This window comes from Crocuta crocuta, unplaced genomic scaffold, assembly GCF_008692635.1.
Source record: "Crocuta crocuta isolate KB4526 unplaced genomic scaffold, BGI_CrCroc_1.0 scaffold343, whole genome shotgun sequence".
Taxonomy (NCBI): domain Eukaryota; kingdom Metazoa; phylum Chordata; class Mammalia; order Carnivora; family Hyaenidae; genus Crocuta; species Crocuta crocuta.
The window spans coordinates 603,453-621,621 of NW_027532679.1; the positions used below are offsets into that span (position 1 = coordinate 603,453).

General features: G+C 42.9%; 1 protein-coding gene and 1 pseudogene across 1 annotated transcript in view; both read right to left on the reverse strand.

The window, feature by feature from the left end:
* The window catches only part of FAXDC2 (fatty acid hydroxylase domain containing 2), a 31,763-nt gene extending 18,813 nt beyond the window's left edge, over positions 1 to 12,950 (reverse strand). Inside the window, exons 1-2 of the mRNA XM_077780794.1 lie at positions 12,923 to 12,950; positions 9,067 to 9,173 (exon numbers count right to left, since the gene is read on the reverse strand). Coding sequence (XP_077636920.1) covers positions 9,067 to 9,173; positions 12,923 to 12,950 — 135 coding nt within the window. The remainder of the gene's footprint in view (positions 1 to 9,066; positions 9,174 to 12,922) is intronic.
* A 1,052-nt stretch (positions 12,951 to 14,002) lies between these two features.
* LOC144245388 (large ribosomal subunit protein eL31 pseudogene) lies at positions 14,003 to 14,416 on the reverse strand (annotated as a pseudogene).
* Between the last annotated feature and the right edge of the window lie 3,753 nt (positions 14,417 to 18,169).

Consider the following 18,169-nt stretch of genomic DNA (forward strand, 5'->3'; position numbering starts at 1 on the left):
ATTACCCCACAAGAAACCGTGCAGGCCTAAGTCATCAACCTCCAGTCCCTCTCTCCTTCCTCCCCACCCCACCCCTAGGCACCATTAATCCACTTTCTGTCTCTGAGGATTTGCCTATTCGAGGCATTTTCTATAAATGGAATCACACTATATGGCCCTTTGTGACCCCCTTCTTTTATTTTGCATGTTTTCAAGGTTCATCCAGGTGGTGGCATGTATCAGTATTTCATTTTTTTTATTACCAAGTAACATTCTAGTACATGGATAGATTGTATTTTGTTTCTCCAATCATCTGTTGATGGACATTTGGGCTATTGCCACTTTGTGGCTATTATGAATAATGCTGCTATAAACATTCATATACAAGCTATTGCGTGGAAGTATGTTTTTATTTCTCCTGGATATGTGCCTAGGGGAATAACTGCTGGATCATCTGGTGACTACATTTGACCTTTTGGGGACTATAGAGTGGTTGCACCACTTTACATTTCCAACAACAATGTACAAGGGCTCTAATTATTTATATTCTCACCAACACTGATTATTGTCCCTACCAAATAGTGTCATAACTATGACTATATTTGTTGTCACTATGTCAGAACTATTTCCAGCTGAAGAACATTATGGGGCACCTAGCTGGCTCAGTTGGTAGAGCATGCAACTTTTGATATCAGGGTTGTGAGTTCAAGCCCTATGTTGGGCGTAGAGGTTACTACAAAAATAATAGATAAATAAATAGCATTACAGATCATCTGGTTCTGCCATGTGATGAGGGTGAAGAAACCCAGATAAAGGAGGCCAGGTGACTTCCCAGAGTTTGTAGAAGGCATAGCCAAGATCAGAGCCTGGCTTCCAATATCTCTAAGGATATTTTATTCTTTTGTGTTTGTACTCAGTTTTATTATTCTGGATGCATGTTTACCAGCTTTGTGCTTAGGAACTACTGTTTCCCTTTGATTCCCACTTCTTATAGATTACTTAGACTGGAGAAGGGAAGAGAAAACAGTGACCTGTGAAATGCCTTCAGGGGTTTAAGGAATTAGGACAGCGGAAGGAGGTGATATGCAAGCCGCTTGCCATCTGCACTGGGATGACATTACACAGGAGGGGTGTAGTAAGCTCAGAGGAAAACCCTGTCGGGGAGAAAAACTGGGACATTTGATCCCCAGTCAGCGAGACAGCCTCCAATTTAAGGAAAGGCACCAGAGGGCTTAGTGTGGTGTCAGCCCAACCCCCACCCTGGGGCAGAGGAATGAATTTCTGCCCCTCTCCAGCCACCCTTCTTCCCACCCCAGGCCTGCTTCCTTGCCAGTGCTCTCCCTCCTCCAGCTCCCTCTGTTCCAGCCACAGAAGGGGAACCTGTTAACAGGCCTGTGGCTGTGGCCTTCTTCCTCACTGTGGCCTCTCTCTCTCAAAAATAAACAAACACTAAAAAAACAAAACAAAACCAAAAAAAAACCCCAATAGTCAAATTATGGAAACAGCCCAAATGTCCACCAACTAATGAATTAAGAAGATGTGTGTGTCTGTGTGTGTGTGTGTGTGTGTGTGTGTGTGTGTATACACACACATAATGGAATACTACTTGGCAATGACAAAGAATGAAATCCTGCCATTTGCAACATGTGGATGGAACTGGAGGGTATTATGCTAAGCAAAATAAATCAGTCAGAGAAAGACAGATATATGATTCCATTCACATGTGGAATGTGAGAAACTTAACAGATGAACATAGAGGAAGGAAAGGAAAAATAAGATAAAAACAGAGAGGGAGGTAAACCGTAAGAGACTCTTAAATACAGAGAGCAAACTGAGGGTTAATAGGTGTGGGTCGGTGGAGGAGTGAGTTAAGTGGGTGATAGGCATTAAGGAGGGCACTTTTTGGGATGAGGACTAGGTGTCATATGTAAGGGATGAATCACTGGGTTCTACTTCTGAATCCAAGGCTACACCATATGTTAACTAGCTGGGGGGGGGGGGCGGAAATAATTCCACTGAACTCTCCCTTAGATAGTAAGTTTTTCCACTTGTCCTGAGCAATTCCTGTGGGCTCAATTCCAAGTTTGCTTCACATTCTCAATGTGGATAAGGTTCAATTCCACGAAGCCACCCTCCACACCGTGATAAGATTCTTGGACGATCCAGGGTCATTTTTCATCTGGCAGTATGCTGCCTGCAATTCTGAAAAGCACAGATCTCTTAGCATGAGGAAGGAAGTGGTGCTAGTACCATGGTGGGGCTAAGCCTGTCAAGTGTCTTAATGATAAGGAACCAAATGTCAAAGGAAGCACCTGAAGCTGAGAAAGATTTGGGGACCTAAATGTCTGCAAACCATTTGCAGACACAGGTAGAACCTTCAAATCACCATGGATTTCCCTCCTCAGTTCTTGTTACAAAGTGTGAAAGGCTCCTCTGACCCTGTTGAAATAACCATCCCTTTGGGGAAGGAAGCGGAGGGATTGGGGTTTGTTTGTTAAGCTTCCAGGACTGCCATACCATGGGAACTTCATGTACAAGTAAGAGTCTCACCATTATCTTTTCCAAGAGCTTACGAAGCTAATTTGATCTTTAGAAGCTTATCCATTCCTTTAAGGAATATTTATGAACTTACTTTGTGCAAGGAACCCTGGATATGTAAAGATAAATGAGAAACTTTCAGTTTAGATACATAAACCCATCGTTCCGAAGTCCATATGGAAAGTACTGGGCTAGGGGTCTGGGCCTGAGCTAAGGGAGTAGATCAGGTGATCTGGCACACCCAAGAAATCTTAAAAGGAGGACAATGCCCAGGTTTCCTCTGTGCTCTTAGACATACGGCCTCCAACCTCAAAACTGAACCTTTTCCTCCTAGATTTCATTTTAGCTGATCCAAGGAATGCTGGGTTTTAGTCAGAGCATACTTTAAAAAAAAATCAGGATAAATGTCACAAAAATAGACACATTGATCAATGGAATGGAATAGAAAACTCAGAAATGAACCCACAATTATATGAGCAATTAATCTTCAACAAAGCAGGGAAGAATATGCAATGGGAAAAGGACTGTCTCTTTAACAAATGGTGTTGGGAAAACTAGATAGAAACATGCAAAAGAATGAAACCATATTATTCTCTTTCACCATACACAAACATAAGCTTAAAATGGATTAAAGACATAAGTGTGAGACCTGAAACCATGAAATTACTGCCTGTGCTTTCTGGAAGAAAGAAATTTCTCAAACATTGGCTGCAGGAACTTTTTTCTACATAGTCTTCTGAGGCCAGGGAAACAAAAGCCAAAATTGTTACTTGGACTACATCAAAATAAAACTCTTTTGCACAGTGAAGCAAACAATCAACAAAACTAGAAGGCAACATACAGAATGGGAGAAGATATTTGCAACTGACATGTCTGATAAAGGTCTAGTGGCCAAAATATTTAAAGAACTTATAAAACTCAACACCCGCAAAAATTAATAATCCAATTAAAAGTGGACAGAAAACAGCAGCAGACACATTTCCAAAGAACACATCAGGTGACCAACAGACACATGAAATGATGCTCAACATCACTGATCATCAGGGAAATGCAAATAAAAACTACAACGAGCCTACCACCTCACACCTGTCAGAATGGCTAAAATCAATAACACAAGAAACAACAGGTGTTGGCAAGGATGTGGTGAAAGGGGAACCCTCACGCATTGTTGGTAGGAACACAAATTGGTGCCGCCATTGTAGAAAACTGTATAGGGTTTTCTACACACTGGAATATTATTCAGCCATAAAAAAGAATGAAATCTTGCCATTTGCAATGACATGGATGGGGCTAGAGGGTATTATGCTAAATGAAATAAGTCTCCCAGAAAAAGACAAGTACCATATATTTTCACTCGTGTGGAATTTAAAAAGTAAAACAAATGGGGAAAAGGGAAAAAATGGGAGAGGCAAACCAAGAAACAGACTCTTAATTATAGAGAACAAACTGATGGTTACCAGAGGGGAGATGGGTGGGAGATGAGGGAAATAGATGATGAAGATTGAGGAGGGCACTTGTGATGAGCACATGGAAGTTTTGAATCACTATATAGTACACCTGACACTAATATTACACTGTATATTAACTAACTGGAATTTAAATAAAAACTTTAAAAAATCAAGATGGGGCACCTGAATGGCTTAGTCGGTTGAGCGTACAACTTTGGCTCAGGTCATGATCTCATGGTTCGTGGGTTCAAGCCCCGTGTCGGGCTCTGTGCTGACAGCTCAGAGCCTGGAGCCTGCTTTGGATTCTGTCTCCCTCTCTCTGAACCTCCCCTGCTCATGCTCTGTCTCTCAAAAATAAATAAACATTTAAAAATTTTGTAAGTCAAGATGTATGAATTTACCACATGAATATCAAAACTGCCATTGGAAATATTTCCTATTCCATTTTTCATTCTCCAAAAGAAGCAACATACTTTGTATTGAGGATACAGATGATAAATTCCTACAAAGACATTATTGTATAGCTTTCCTCTTTGGAAGCAGTGGTAAGTCTTTTTGTAAAATGCAAAGAAAAATTTAGGTAATCCATTTTGGTCCCCTGACCCCTGCCTTTTTGCTTTGACTCCCAGTAAGCTCAGAGTTCCATTTAATTCTCAATTACACTTTGGGAGATTTTTTTTCTATTATATAATCCTTTATAAAAATGATGTATGTACAAAGATGTTCCATGGGACAGTTTTTAATGGCTACAGATTAGAAACAAGTCAAATATCCATCAATAGTGATTGGTTAAATAAACTATAGCACATCCAGTAGTGAAACATTTTTAGTCAGTAAATGATGTGTGGAACATATGCACGCATGTGTGTGTGCGTGCTGCTCATGCATGCATAGAATAATATGCAGAATATTAGACTATTGCTGGAAGAATATCTAAAAAAACTGGCTACAATGGTGCTTCTGGTGAGGTGAACTGGGCAGCTGGGGAGGGATTAGGAGGAAGGCTATCTTTTTGCTACGTATCTTTTTCTGCCTTTTGAATTTTGTGCCACAAGTATATTTTACCTATTCAGAAAATTACAGAACTGTTCAAAAGTTTTTAAGTAAATTCAGTGCCCATTCGTAGGAAACATTTTATTGAAGATTTGTAGGGTAATTACTTCTCCCTGTAATTAGCTTTCCACTTCTCTAAATCAGATTAATTTCAATTTCTGAAAGGCTTTGAGAAGTCATTGTTTCCCCTGAAAGTGTAGGCCAATTTTTCCATGTTCATTTTTCAGGATAGAAAGATCCATAGCTTTCATTAGATTATTAAAGAATTCAAGCGCCCTGTTTCTCCTCCTCCTCCTCCTCCTCCTCCTCCTCCTTCTCTCTCTCTCTCTCTCTCTCTCGCTCTCTCTCTTTATGTATGTATGTATGTACGTATGTATGTATGTATGTATGTTAACAACTTTACATGGTCCCCAAGCAAAGCAATGGAAATAAAACATCTGGTTCTTTTCTATACAGATCACAATACAAAACAGTATGAAAGGTATTTGTTGAGTACCCAGTGGTTTCTAATCAATTTTTACTTATTTGCAACCATTCTATTGTATATATTCTTTACTGGAGGTTATCTCAAACTCCTTCGAGATGGAGACTGGGTATAAAGTATAAATAAACAGAACCAGATATTAAAATTAAAACCAAAAACCAAGAGAACCTAGGATGGCTGTACAATGAGACCTTGACCCTGGGAGGAGGCAGCTCAGCTTGCTTCCATGTCCAATGAATCCATGTTATGGAAACTGAGTGTTGGTGGACTGAGTGATTAGGGGCTGATATATAAGCTGGACCTGGGAACCCTCTGCTCCAGGTAAACCTTCTGGCCAAAGGAAAGAGGACTGTTTATCTTCTGGTGGTGGGAAGTCCTCTTTGGCTGTAGGAATCACAGCACTTATCTGTTAACCTCTGATTTCACTAGAAGCAATGAAGCATTTCCTAGCATGCCATTTGTTCTTAGGCTAATACGTCCACATGCTGTCTCCCAAGATACTTATCTAGGTGGCTGACTCCTCTAAGATAAACAACCTTACATTCTGTTGAATATTTTATGCCAAAACAGCATGTTTGCTGTGTCTCTCTACATGCTAGCAGACATGTTTTCAGTTTTAAGTGGACAGAGTCTGTCAGAAAGGTTCTAGGAGAGAACGCAAACATGGTAGGCAGTGAAGACACTTCAACCAAAAGCAATCCTTAACATTGATTGCCAATGGTAGTCAGAAATTTTGGCCAACAAAATCAACAACAGTTATTGAATATTTAATGTGTTATGGTGCAATAGTCGTTACCTTTTTATGGTGTTTTCTCTCTCTTACTTTTCTTTACTTTTTGAAATCTCCCACCTAACAACTAGAAATTGTCTTAGATCCCATAAATTCTGATGCTACCATTTTCCATTGGAAGCCATGGAGGCATAGAAATATTCAGTGCTCGGCTTCAAATTACACAGCTATTTAGTGGTAGAACTCGATCTCAGTGCTTATCATACCACCTGAGTCTGCAAAAAGTATAGAATGTGCTGATGTTGATGAGTGCAAGGTGGTCATCAGGATTGTGAAGGAGCACAAAGGAATAAGCCCAGCCCCTGTTAGCCATGAATAATGGATTAGATTGTGTGTGTGTGTGTGTGTGTGTGCACGCACACGCGCACTCAAGCACACACATGCCCACCTGTGTTTTAATACCAAAGGGAAAATAGAGCATGTTTTCTCTAAAATATTAATCATTTTTTCAAGAAATGTTTACTGTATGCCAGATGCAATGGTAGCCACCGGGGATACAAAGATGAATAGGATGGGTTTCTTGCTGTATTTAATAAAATAATACTTTTGTACTATTTGATATAGCTTTGTTTTTCCAAATGAGAAAGTATGTAGGAAGAGAATATGAAATAGCATTTATGATGGGAATGCATTTAGGGAAGAGAAAAAAATGAAAGGCACTACAGGTAAATATTCTATTACTTTTTAACAATGAACTGATTCCCCTTTAAAGGGAATTTGATATATATTGTGAGATTATCCAAATCAGATTACTCTTCAAGTATGGTTCTTTTGAAAGTAGATGATTCTGACTATGCAAGCTTTTTACTGCAGAATCCCTAGTCTAGGATAATGATACAGTGAGCCTACAGCTGATGTTCATGACCTCGAATATCTGAATACAGAGCCTAGGAATGGGGCGAGGGTGGGAAGGGCAGAGACTATTTAATTTTAAATTTTATCTGCAGCCTGATTCTTTCAGATTTTCTTTCAGATTCCAGGTCCCTGAATATTCTGCATGGTTGATGAGTGCTCCCATTTTATAGGTAGAAGATATCGTTATATGACTGTGCGCTATTGCAGAAATCTTGTGAAATTGTTAGAATTATTTACTTTTAGAGGAGGAAAAAAAAAGACAAAAAAGACCTCGTTGATCATCTAATCTACCCTTTCTATTATATAAGCTAAGAAGATAGATCTCCGTAGCAGAATTGGCTTGTTTCAAACTCCACACAGTTTCGGGGAAAATCCAGGCTTCCTGACACTTTGCCGGGCACTGCAGATGTGTTTGGAATAACACAAATTCTGGATGAGTGGGAAGTGACACTGGGAGAGGGCTATAGACAGGACTAGAACGCCCATGACTTCAGCCAGGCTGTTGCTATTCTTGGGAAAAGCTGAGCAGTCTGCCGCAAAGACTGAGGACACCGGCCCGAAATGTAGTCACACAGCATAAAGCCTCTGGTGAGGAAGATTCTCAGGAGCTGCTATGATCAACGTCTGTACGCAAGTGAGGCTTTTACAGATGAGAAGACATGCATTCAAGAAGATGAAATGCCTGCAAGAAAAGGCTAAGCTCTGAGCCAAAAGACCCTGGATCCTTCTACCAGTGTTCCCTTCACTGCCTTTGCTTGCTGCCTGGTATTTGCACCCCTTGAGTTAACTGTTCCCACTTGATTGCGTGGCTGTGACAGTGAGCTTGCCTTTGGTTACTGTGAGATCCACAGCACCACACACAAGCTTGCTATTAAACAGATTTATTTGTTGAATAAGTGAAAGAAGGGGAATTGAATAAAAGCATTGTTTTTTGCCCCCAGAAGGTGTCCAACATTTGCTAGTGAATAGATCAGTCCCAATCCTTGTCCAAAGGCTTTTCCTTACTTAAAAACATTTTTTTAAGTTTATTTATTTTGAGAGTGAGAGTGGGCGCTCAGGGAAGGGCCCGAGAGAAAGGGAAAGAGAGAGAATCCCAAGCAGCCTCTGTGCTCTCAGCGAGGAGAGGGGATGTGGGGCTCGAACTTATGAACCGTGAGATCATGACTTGAGCCAAAATCAAGTGTCGGACCCTTAACCAACAGAGCCACCCAGCCTCCCCAACCTTTCCTTCCTAAGGCCAGAGGCTGATACTTGGAACATTCCTGTTTTACCAAATTGAATTGAAGCTTGATAGCTCAACCAGAGAAATTTAGTTGGAATTGCACAGAAAGTGAAGCAAACCATGGCCTGTATCCTGTCCTGCTCGCATGAAGCCCCAAAGGGCCTGTACGAGCACCCTGAAAACCACTGGCTTCATGGTTCACCCCCATCCACACACACTGGCTGCACCCTCTCTCCCAGTGAGCGTGTGAGACTCTTTCCAGAGGTACTTACTGCCAAGCTGCTAACAATTCTGAAACTGTTGATAAATCCTGAGGACGTTGCAATGAGACAGTGTGGCTGCCCACTCCCAGCTCACACACATTTCCTGGAGCTTTACAGTTTTAAGACAGTTTTAAGACCTGTTTTCCAGGTGATCCTGGCAGGTTAGACAAGTAATTTGATGGCAGTTGTTGACAGACTTCCAGTTGGATTTTCCCCTTTCAAGTTCTGACCTGAGAGTTTCTCCATTATACACACGGTTGTGAAGCCAAACCCAGTCCCCTCTGACAGGATTGCTTGTCAATTGCGCGAAAAACAAGACCACTGAGGAGGTGAATGATACAAAGGCAGAGGATGCGGACATTAGCCAGAGACTTGTAGGGGACCCCGGACTAAGAAAAAGTTCAGGACATTGCTCAGAGGCAAACCTCACTCACCTGTGGTGTAAGGGAGGTAGCAGAGGTGAGAAGAACAGTCTTTGCCTTTAAGTGAACTCGGATGCGTCCTGACCTTGGCCAAGCGCTCCCCTCCCGAGCAGCCCCTGCTCACCTGTGCAGTGGGCCGAGTCCCAGCTCCGCGGAGGTCACAGCTCAGGCGTCGCTGCTCTTTGCCTGCAGCTCCCACCTAGGCGGCTGCTGTCACTGCGCCGCCGCCCAGCCCGGTGGCTCCTCGGTGATTGAGTTAGGTGATCGAGTTACAGAGCAGCCGACTGGCCCGGGCCAGGCACGTGACGAGAGAAAAAGTTTGGGGCTGTGTGGGCTGGAGACAAAAACAGCCTTCTTGTCGAAGGACATCTCCTTAAAGCCGAGAGGAAATGCGCACTTCAAGTAGGAGCTTGGAAGAGCGTGTTTGGCCAAACTCTGGGCTCCCCCCTCCCCCTTTTAAAAAACTTTCTTCATCTTCCCTAGCTTAAGAAAATGTTTCTGTCCCGTGGGAGGCTGGTGCATTAAAAAATGTGGTTATAAAAAAAAAATCAAATCATACCGAATTTTAAAAAAATGGGACACCTGGCTGGCTCAGTTGACGGAGCCTGCTACTCTAGATGTCTAGTTCACAAGATCCAGACCCACGTTGAGTGTAGAGATTAATGAAAAATAATAGTAATAAAAGATATCTGTATACTATAACGCGAAAGGTGGAAAGTAGGCAGTCCATGTGGACAAAGAGGCTACGTGGACCAGAGGGTCTCATTTTCTCATTTTTGTTGCTTCTGTTGCTTCTGAGGGCGGGCAAGGAGGAGAAATGCATCAACTATTATAACACTATATATTCTAGTGAATCTAGATGCCGGAAAGGTACTCCTGTAGAGGTCAAGTTTACACGTTGACTGAAACAGAATCCATGACGTGAAATGGTGAGCCCTTTTGAAAAAGAACTGAGTTTTATTTTTACATTTCTAAAAACTATCCTTTTTAATGTTTTTTTTTAAATTTATTTCTAGGAGAGAGAGGGAGACAGCGCGAGCAGGGGAGGGTCAGTGAGAGAGGGAGTCACAGAATCTGAAACAGGCTCCAGGCTCTGAGCTGGCAGTCAGCACAGAGCCCGACGCGGGGCTCGAACCCACGAACCGCGAGATCATGACCTAAGCGAAAGTCGGACGCTCAACCGACTAAGCCACCCAGGCGCCTCTCTAAAAACTATTTTTGAATTGGCAATATGTGTATCTGATATAAAATACAAAAAGATCAAAGAGTGTATAGTAAACAGTCTTTTTTCTCTCTTTCCCAGTCCCTTAATTCTTCGAAGAGACGCCTTCTGTGACCAGTGTTTTGCATATCCATCCAGAGCTTGGCTGTGTAAATATAAATATGTAAATCTCCCCCTCTTCCTTAGAAACAGCACATCGTACATGCTTATTCCACTCCTTGCTTTTTTCACGTAGTATGCGAATTTGGAGATCGTTCCTTATACTTCCTTTAAGAGCCACCACATTCTTCTTAATAGCTTCATGCTGTCCCATTACCCACATGTGTCATATTTGGCCAAAAAAGGACTGCATCTTAGTCATCTTCCCCTGCCTAATTCCTGGCACAATGCAAGGACGCAGAAAACATGCAATTCTTGCTCATAAATTAATTACATTTGTACAACTTATTCATGTTTTTCCTCCTCTCTCCTTTCAGAGGTAGCATGATTTTTTCAATATTCCACATATTTATGTAATGTAATTTATTTAAGATATTTGTATAATTTCCCTGCAGACTGAGTCTGACTTGTGCACTGATCAAACCTTGCTACCTGATCCAATGCCCGATTTAATCTACCTCCTCTCATAACAGTACTTCCCACTACTTCCTATTATCTTTTTTAAAAAGTTTATTGGAGAGAGAGAGAGAGAGAGCACATGTGCATGCACAAGAGTGGGCAAGTAGGGAAGGGGCAGAAAGCAGAGAGTGTGGGAGGGGATCCCAAACAGCCTCCACTTTTGAGTTAAGAGCCTGATGGGGAGCTTGATCCCACCAACAAGATCATGATCTGAGCCGAAATCCAGAGTCGGATGCCTAACTGACTGAGCCACTGAGGTGCCCCTACTTCCTACTTTCTAATGTTCTGAGCACTGCTGCTAAGCATATTTATTGATCACTTACTATGTGGAGAATTTTTTTTCCCCTATTTTCTGTTAGCCTGATCCCTTTATCGCTGCTTGTAGACTTTCCCATCCAGACTTTCCTTCCTGGTGCTATCCACCAGTCTACCTCTGGTTCTTTTCTTTCTGAGCTTTTTTAGCTTATGTGGTCAGTGCTTCCCTAGAGTAGCAGGCAATTTTTTAAAATAATCATTTCAAGCAGGAGCTTTATGTATCTCGATGGTGTAATTCTGTGGCATAGTAGGTCCTCAGTAAGGCTTGCATAAATGCAAATCTCTCTCTGGTCCTCCTGGGTTTTCTCTTTGTCCTGTCTTTGAGGAAAAGCTCAGCTTTATTGTCACCTCAAGGTTGTGTAAGACACCCCTCCTGACTGCTCTCCTTTTAAGGAAGTGCTCTTGAGAAGAAGGCCTGAGATCCTGGAAGCAGGTGGGTCTGGGTTCAAACTGCTGCCACCCACCAGCTTTATGACTTTGGCCTCTCTGAATCTGTTTCCTCGTCTGTAAAATGAATGAATTGGATTAGTGGATCTCTGAGGCCCCTCCCCATTCTAATGTCTGATGTGGAGTTGAAATTTATAAGTGTGTTTACCAGTTTTTCTGGAACACCTCCCTTATCTTACCTCAAACAAACACATCTAGTTAGAAACTTAAGAGATATTCCAAAGCCTTTGGGTTCCATTGCTCCTGGGACATTATAGAATATTACAGAGTTTGAAAGAAGATTCTCAATGCTGGCCATATAAAAAAAAATCACTGAGATTTTTGAGATCTGGCTGTTCATACCAGAGATGATGGTTTTGTTGCCTGTATGCACGGGAAAGGAAGAGAGATTGAGAGAAGAGAGCTTTGGAACTGACATCAGCATCCCAATGGACAAGTTTTACTCTCACTACATTAATGTGCTTAACTGTTGTCTTTTCATTGGTCTGAATTTGTATTTGCCTAGCTCTGAATAGGCAGAGATCAACTTTCTTCTTTGTAAAGAAATGAATATTCAGCAGCCTTGAAGAGTTTCACAATAACACTTATTGAAAGGATGTGGTGGCAACTAATTCTCCATTAGAATCACCTAGTAAAATTACCTAAGTTGTCAAACTAACTCCATAGGTAATATATTTACCATGCCTGGGAGAAGCTCACTTTCTTTTCTTATCAAATTTAGTGTAATTCAAATAAAAAATTAAAATGTTTCTGCCTCCACTCCACTCTTTCTCCATAGACGTCAAAGTAATCTTTACAAACATAAATCAGAGGGGTGCCCGGGTGGCTCAGTCAGTGAAGTGTTCAACTTCAGTTCAGGTCAAGATGTCACAGTTTGTGAGTTCAAGCCCTACATTGGGCTCCCTGCTGTCAGCACAGAGTCTCCCTTTGGATCCTCTGTCTCCCTCTCTTTTTGCCCCACCCCCATTCATATGCGCACATGCTTTCTTTCTCAAAAATAAATAGTCATTAAAAAAATATAAAATAAAAACAAATCAGATTTGATTGTCCTGTGAGTAAAAATCTTCTGGGTTTCCCAGTGCATTTTGAATAAAGTACAATTTTATTTATTTATTTTTAAATAAAAGGTTTTATTTTTAAGCAATCTCTATACCCAATGTGGGGCATGAACCTATGACCCTGAGATCAAGAGTCACATGCTCTACCAACTGAGCTAGCCAGGCACCCCTAAGGTACAATTTTAAAGCTTCCTAGGCCTTGCCTCACCTGGCGTCTGCTCTCCTTTCCACCACATCTTGGGTCTCACTCCTTTTGGTCCACGTCTGTGTGGCTGCCCTGGCCTCCATTCACTGCCTCCAACATACAAAACTCATTTCTTATCCTATGCCTGAAATTTACTTCTCTCATTCTTAATATCTGCCTCTCTCTCATTCTCTCTCTCTCTGATTGGGTCCTTCTTTTCCTTCATCTAAATGCTAACTTTTCCTGGGGCCTGGGTAGCTCAGTAGCTGAAATCATCCAACTCTTGACTTCAGCTCAGGTCACCATCTCAGGATCCCAGGATTGTGGGATTGAGCCATACTGAACATGGAGCCTGTTTAAGATTCTCTCTCTTTCCCTCTGCTCCTCTTCTGCTCATGTCCTCTCTCTCTCAAATAAAAATTTTAAAACTTAAAAAAAAATTATGATTAGTATTGGTAGATTTAAAAATTTTGTTACTTTAGTAGATGCTAAAGGAGAAGGAAAATCCAGGTAAATCAAATGAGATAGGAATAAAATAGATTTGGTATCTATTTCTGGATTAAAAAAAGGACTCTGAATTCTGATCTCATCAAAGAACAGAAGGTTTTTTTCAGGTTCAAATCATAATATCAAAACAATATTCAAATGCTTGGTTATGAAACATGACCTTTGCTTTATACTTAAGGAAAGGCTGATTTTGATTTCCAAGAGCGAGAAGAAGGGTTATCAATTATGTAAACAAAGCACTGGACAACTTACTTCAAAAGTAGGAAGTTAACCCTATCTACACCCAAGAAAAAAAGCCAGCTGACTGCATTCTTGATTTGAACTTAAAAGTAAATACATAATCTGATAAAAGACTTCATACAAAGTGTCAGACCTTTAGCTAAACTTGGTGTGAGGTGGTGGCTTTTAACAAAGGAATCAATCAATTGACAGGCATTTAAGTATATTGGGCACTCAAATGGATATAAAAGTTTTTGAGACTTGAGCTCAGAGGGTGATTATAGTGGTCCTAGCCTGGAGGCATCTGCCTTCTTTTTCATTTTCAAAATATGTCTTTATTATTATTATTTTCAGTTTTATACCTTTATTTGACAATGGTTAATTTTTATCCACATTAAGAGTCTGTAAATTTTTGAAAGTGGTGACAGTCACATAGATAACCAGTGTATAGAGCTTGTTTGGTGAATCTTCATTCTCGCTCGTTCTATTTTATGGACAATGGGGCACAGTATGGAACACTCCTTATTCCTGTGGCCCAGGCAGCTTTGTTAAGCCTGGTGTCAGTGCGCATGTCTGGAGCCCCCATCTCCTTCGTAGCAAATTTCCGGATCTCTTTGAGTGCCTGAGGGGCATGCTTCTTGTGAGTCACTCCATGGATGCGTTTGTGAATGTTGATGGTGTATTCTCTGGTCACTACCTCACTGATGACAGAACGGCCTTTTTCTCCCCACCCTTCTTTGTGGGAACCATTCTGCTGTGCCTGGGTTGGAAAGGATGCTTTTCTGATGTTCAATCGACTGAGCCACCCAGGCTTCCTGGAGCCACCCAGGAACCCCTGAAAATATTCTAAATCCAAAAACAGTTGACTCTTAAATAACATAGGTTTGAATTGTGTGGGTCTGCTTATATGTGAATTTTTTTTTCATATGCTACAGTACTATAAAAATATTTTCACTTGTGATTTTTTAAAATAGTATTTTCTTTTCTCTAGCTTACTTCATTGTAAGAATACAGTATATAGGGGTGTCTGGGTGGCTCAATCGGTTAAATGTCTGACTCTTGATTTTGGCTCAGGTCATGATCTCACAGTTTATGAGTTCTAGCCCTGCGTGGGACTCCCTGATGACAGTAAGGACAGTGTGGATGGTGCGGAGGCTGCTTGGGATTCTCTCTCTCTCCCCCTCTCTCTACCCCTCCCTTGCTTGAGAACTTGCTCCCTCTCTCTCAAACAAAGAATACAGTATATAATACATATGTAAGGCTTCTGATTAATAGTGGGCTATTAATAGTTAAGTTTTGGGGGTATCAAAAGTTATATAAAGATTTTCAGCTGTGCAGTGCAGGGCATCAGGGCCTTTAAATCCTGCATTGTTCAAAGGTCAACTTACATTTAAAACATTATCTTCCTACACATATTATACTTTAAGAAATGCATCTCAGGGTACCTGGGTGGCTTAGTTGGTTAAGTGGCCGGCTCTTGATCTCAGCTCAGGTCTTGATCTCAGGGTCATGATTTGAAGCCCTGTGTGGGGCTCTGTGCATTGTTAAAAAATAATGCATCTTGGCTTTGGGAGTAGTTCCCGTGATTCATCACTTACATACAACACCCAGTGCTCATCCCAGTAAGTGCCCTCCTCAATGCCCACCACCCATTTTCCTCTCTCCCCTGACTCCCCCAACCCCTCCCACCCTCAGTTTGTTCTCTATTTAAAAGTCTCTTATGGTTTGCCTCCCTCTTGGTTTGTAACTATTTTTTTTCTTTCCCTTCCCCATGGTCTTCTGTTAAATTTCTTAACTTCCACACATGAGTGAAAACATATGATAGCTGTCTTTCTCTGACTGACTTATTTCACTTAGCATAATACCCTCCAGTTCCATCCACGTTGTTGCAAATGGCAAGATTTCATTCTTTTTCATTGCCAAGTAGTACTCCATTGTATATGTATACTACATCTTCTTTATCCATCCATCAGTTGATGGACATTAGGCTCTTTCCATAATTTGGCTATTGTTGATAATGCTGCTGTAAACATTGGGGTACATGTGCCCCTATGAATCAGCACTCCTGTATCCTTTGGATAAATTCCTAGTAGTGCTATAGCTGTCATAGGGTAATTCTATTTCTAATTTTTTGAGGAACCGCCATACTGTTTTCCAGAGTGACTGTACCAGTTTGCATTCCCACCAGCAATGCAAGAGGGTTCCCATTTCTCCACATCCTCGCCAACATCTGTTGTTTCCTGAGTCACTGCTTTTATCCACTCTGACTGGTATGAGGTGGCATCTCAATGTAGTTTTGATTTGTATTTCCCTGATGAGAAATGCATGCATTGGGAATACACAGAACGGCTTGGCTGGCCAAGGATTTTCTCCCGTCTGCTTCTTAAGCAGAACCATTTTACAATCAGTGTTTCAATTTATTCGATTTATTTAACCTATACTCTCCTAGCTGAGATTTGTTCATGCCTTACTTACTTTCTATAGTTTGTGGTCCAAAAACAATAGCTTTTTTTTTTTCTACATAGGAAATTCTATTTTTGAATATATTCTTCTCCAATTGCCCTCTCATTCGTTTGGGGCCTCCCTCCCACTGAGAAGCAATGATTTACACATTTGTTCTAATTTTGCGATCCATAAATACAGCAGAGACTCCACTGTTTACGACACTCCAATGCCTCTTGAACGACAAGCCATCTGTGTGCTTTTCATTTCTCTTCAATAACCTGAGAAATGAACACCCAGTTCTGGGTGAGGGTGGGGGTTTCTGGAGATGTAGATGGTGTGTTTCCTGTTTGATTGTTTCCGTTCATACCAGGCCCAGTGCTGCAGGAAAAAACAAAAGTCTAAGAAGGGATTGTGGATACTGCTCTTCATGTGACTAGCTCCTGATAGGGCGGTCTTCTGAATGTAATTGCAAGTGGGTGAAAGGACATTAGAAACCCACAAGATGGGTGGGGTGTGGGAGTGTTTTGCCTGCTTTCTCCTTGTCAGTATTGTTCAATGGAATGATTGTTAAGCCAGCGCCAGAGCTAACAAACACTGAATATCTCAGGGATAACAGAGGCCAGAAACAACTGCTTATTGAATAGACATAACATGTCCTCCTCAGTGTGAGGTATTTTTTTGTATTAATACAGCAACAACCTTATGAGATAGTCACAGCCCTGTGTTACAGACGAGACAGACCCTCATTTGAAAGTGGGGGGGGAGATGAGGAGTGGGGTTCAGAGAAAGTGCATTTGACGCTCCGACCTGGGGACTTGGTGTGGGAGTTCAGCTCCCTGGAGAATAGCTTTTGGGGACCCAGTTTGAAATAGCCGCTGACGGCCTGCTCTGCCTCCAGCCTCGGAAACGGAAGCAGGCTTTTGGAGATTCCCCTTTTGAGGAAATGTTTAAAAGCAAGGTGCAGTGGCTTGGGGGTAAATTTGCTATTCGCTTGTCAACAGCCCTCTTCAAGAGAAAGCCCCAAGGGCTTTGGGTCGTCGTCACCGGTCTCAGGGACTGGGTGGAGCTCTTGAGGGAGAGGCTGGGAGGGCGGCTCGGAATTGACAGCTGTGTGCAGGAAGTCGGTGCTTTGTCTTCTCCCCCCGTGCGGGAGAACGAGGCAGCGCTGCAGCCGAGCCTGCTCACACGGTGCCAAGGACAGGAGTTGGCAGACAGCCCCCTCTCTCCAGAGAGGATCGGGGGCGGGTGGAGGCTTTGGAGGCCCCTAGGCCAGGCCCGGGCCATTGCTCTCTCAAGGAAAGCGTGTAGAGCCTGCCTAGCGACCGCCGTCTCCGAGCTCCTCGGACCGCCGGGCGACGCGGGGCGGTTCTCCCACGGGAGGCCGAGTTTTCTTTGTAACTCGAGCAGGCCCCAGCGGGCCGGTCGCTGTGGTAACGCTGCTTTCCCGACTCTGTGAGGCAGGGAGGAGGGAGGCGGGCCTTGCTGGACGTCACGGAGACTGGGTTTGGGGGTGCTGCTCACCCGTAATTAATTGTTTGCCGGAAAGGAAGCCGAGAGATAGATGTTTTGTAACTGACGGGTCCAGGGGGATCAGGATCCACTCCCACCACCCTACCCCCAAATCCGCCCCTGCCAACGATTTTAACGGTCTATCAAAGCAGCGCGGAGGGCGGGGGCGTTGCAATTTGGGGGATTTGGTCAGAAGGTCCACACCCCTTCATCAGTCTTTGGTGTTTAGGCCACGCCCACCCCGAGCAGGGACCAGTTCTAGACCACGCCTCTCCCCGGGGCGCGCGGAAGAACCAAAAAGGAGTAGTGTTACGAAACTGAATTGAGCCAGAGCAAATACCGCGCCAAGGCCGGGGACGGGTCGTGTCCCGCATGCGTCCTCCGAGGCCGCCCCGCCCCGCTGTTCTCGGGGCGCCCTCATGGTTTTGCGCCTGCGCGCTGCCCCCGCGAGCTCACGAGTTGGACGAACACGCAGAGTCGCCGCGGCGCGCAGAAGGGGAGGAGCAGACGTGATCAGGCGCGCGCGCGCGCGCGCGCCTAGAGGACGCTAAGGGAGCAGGCGAGTCGGGAGGATCCAGTGGGTAGAGTGGT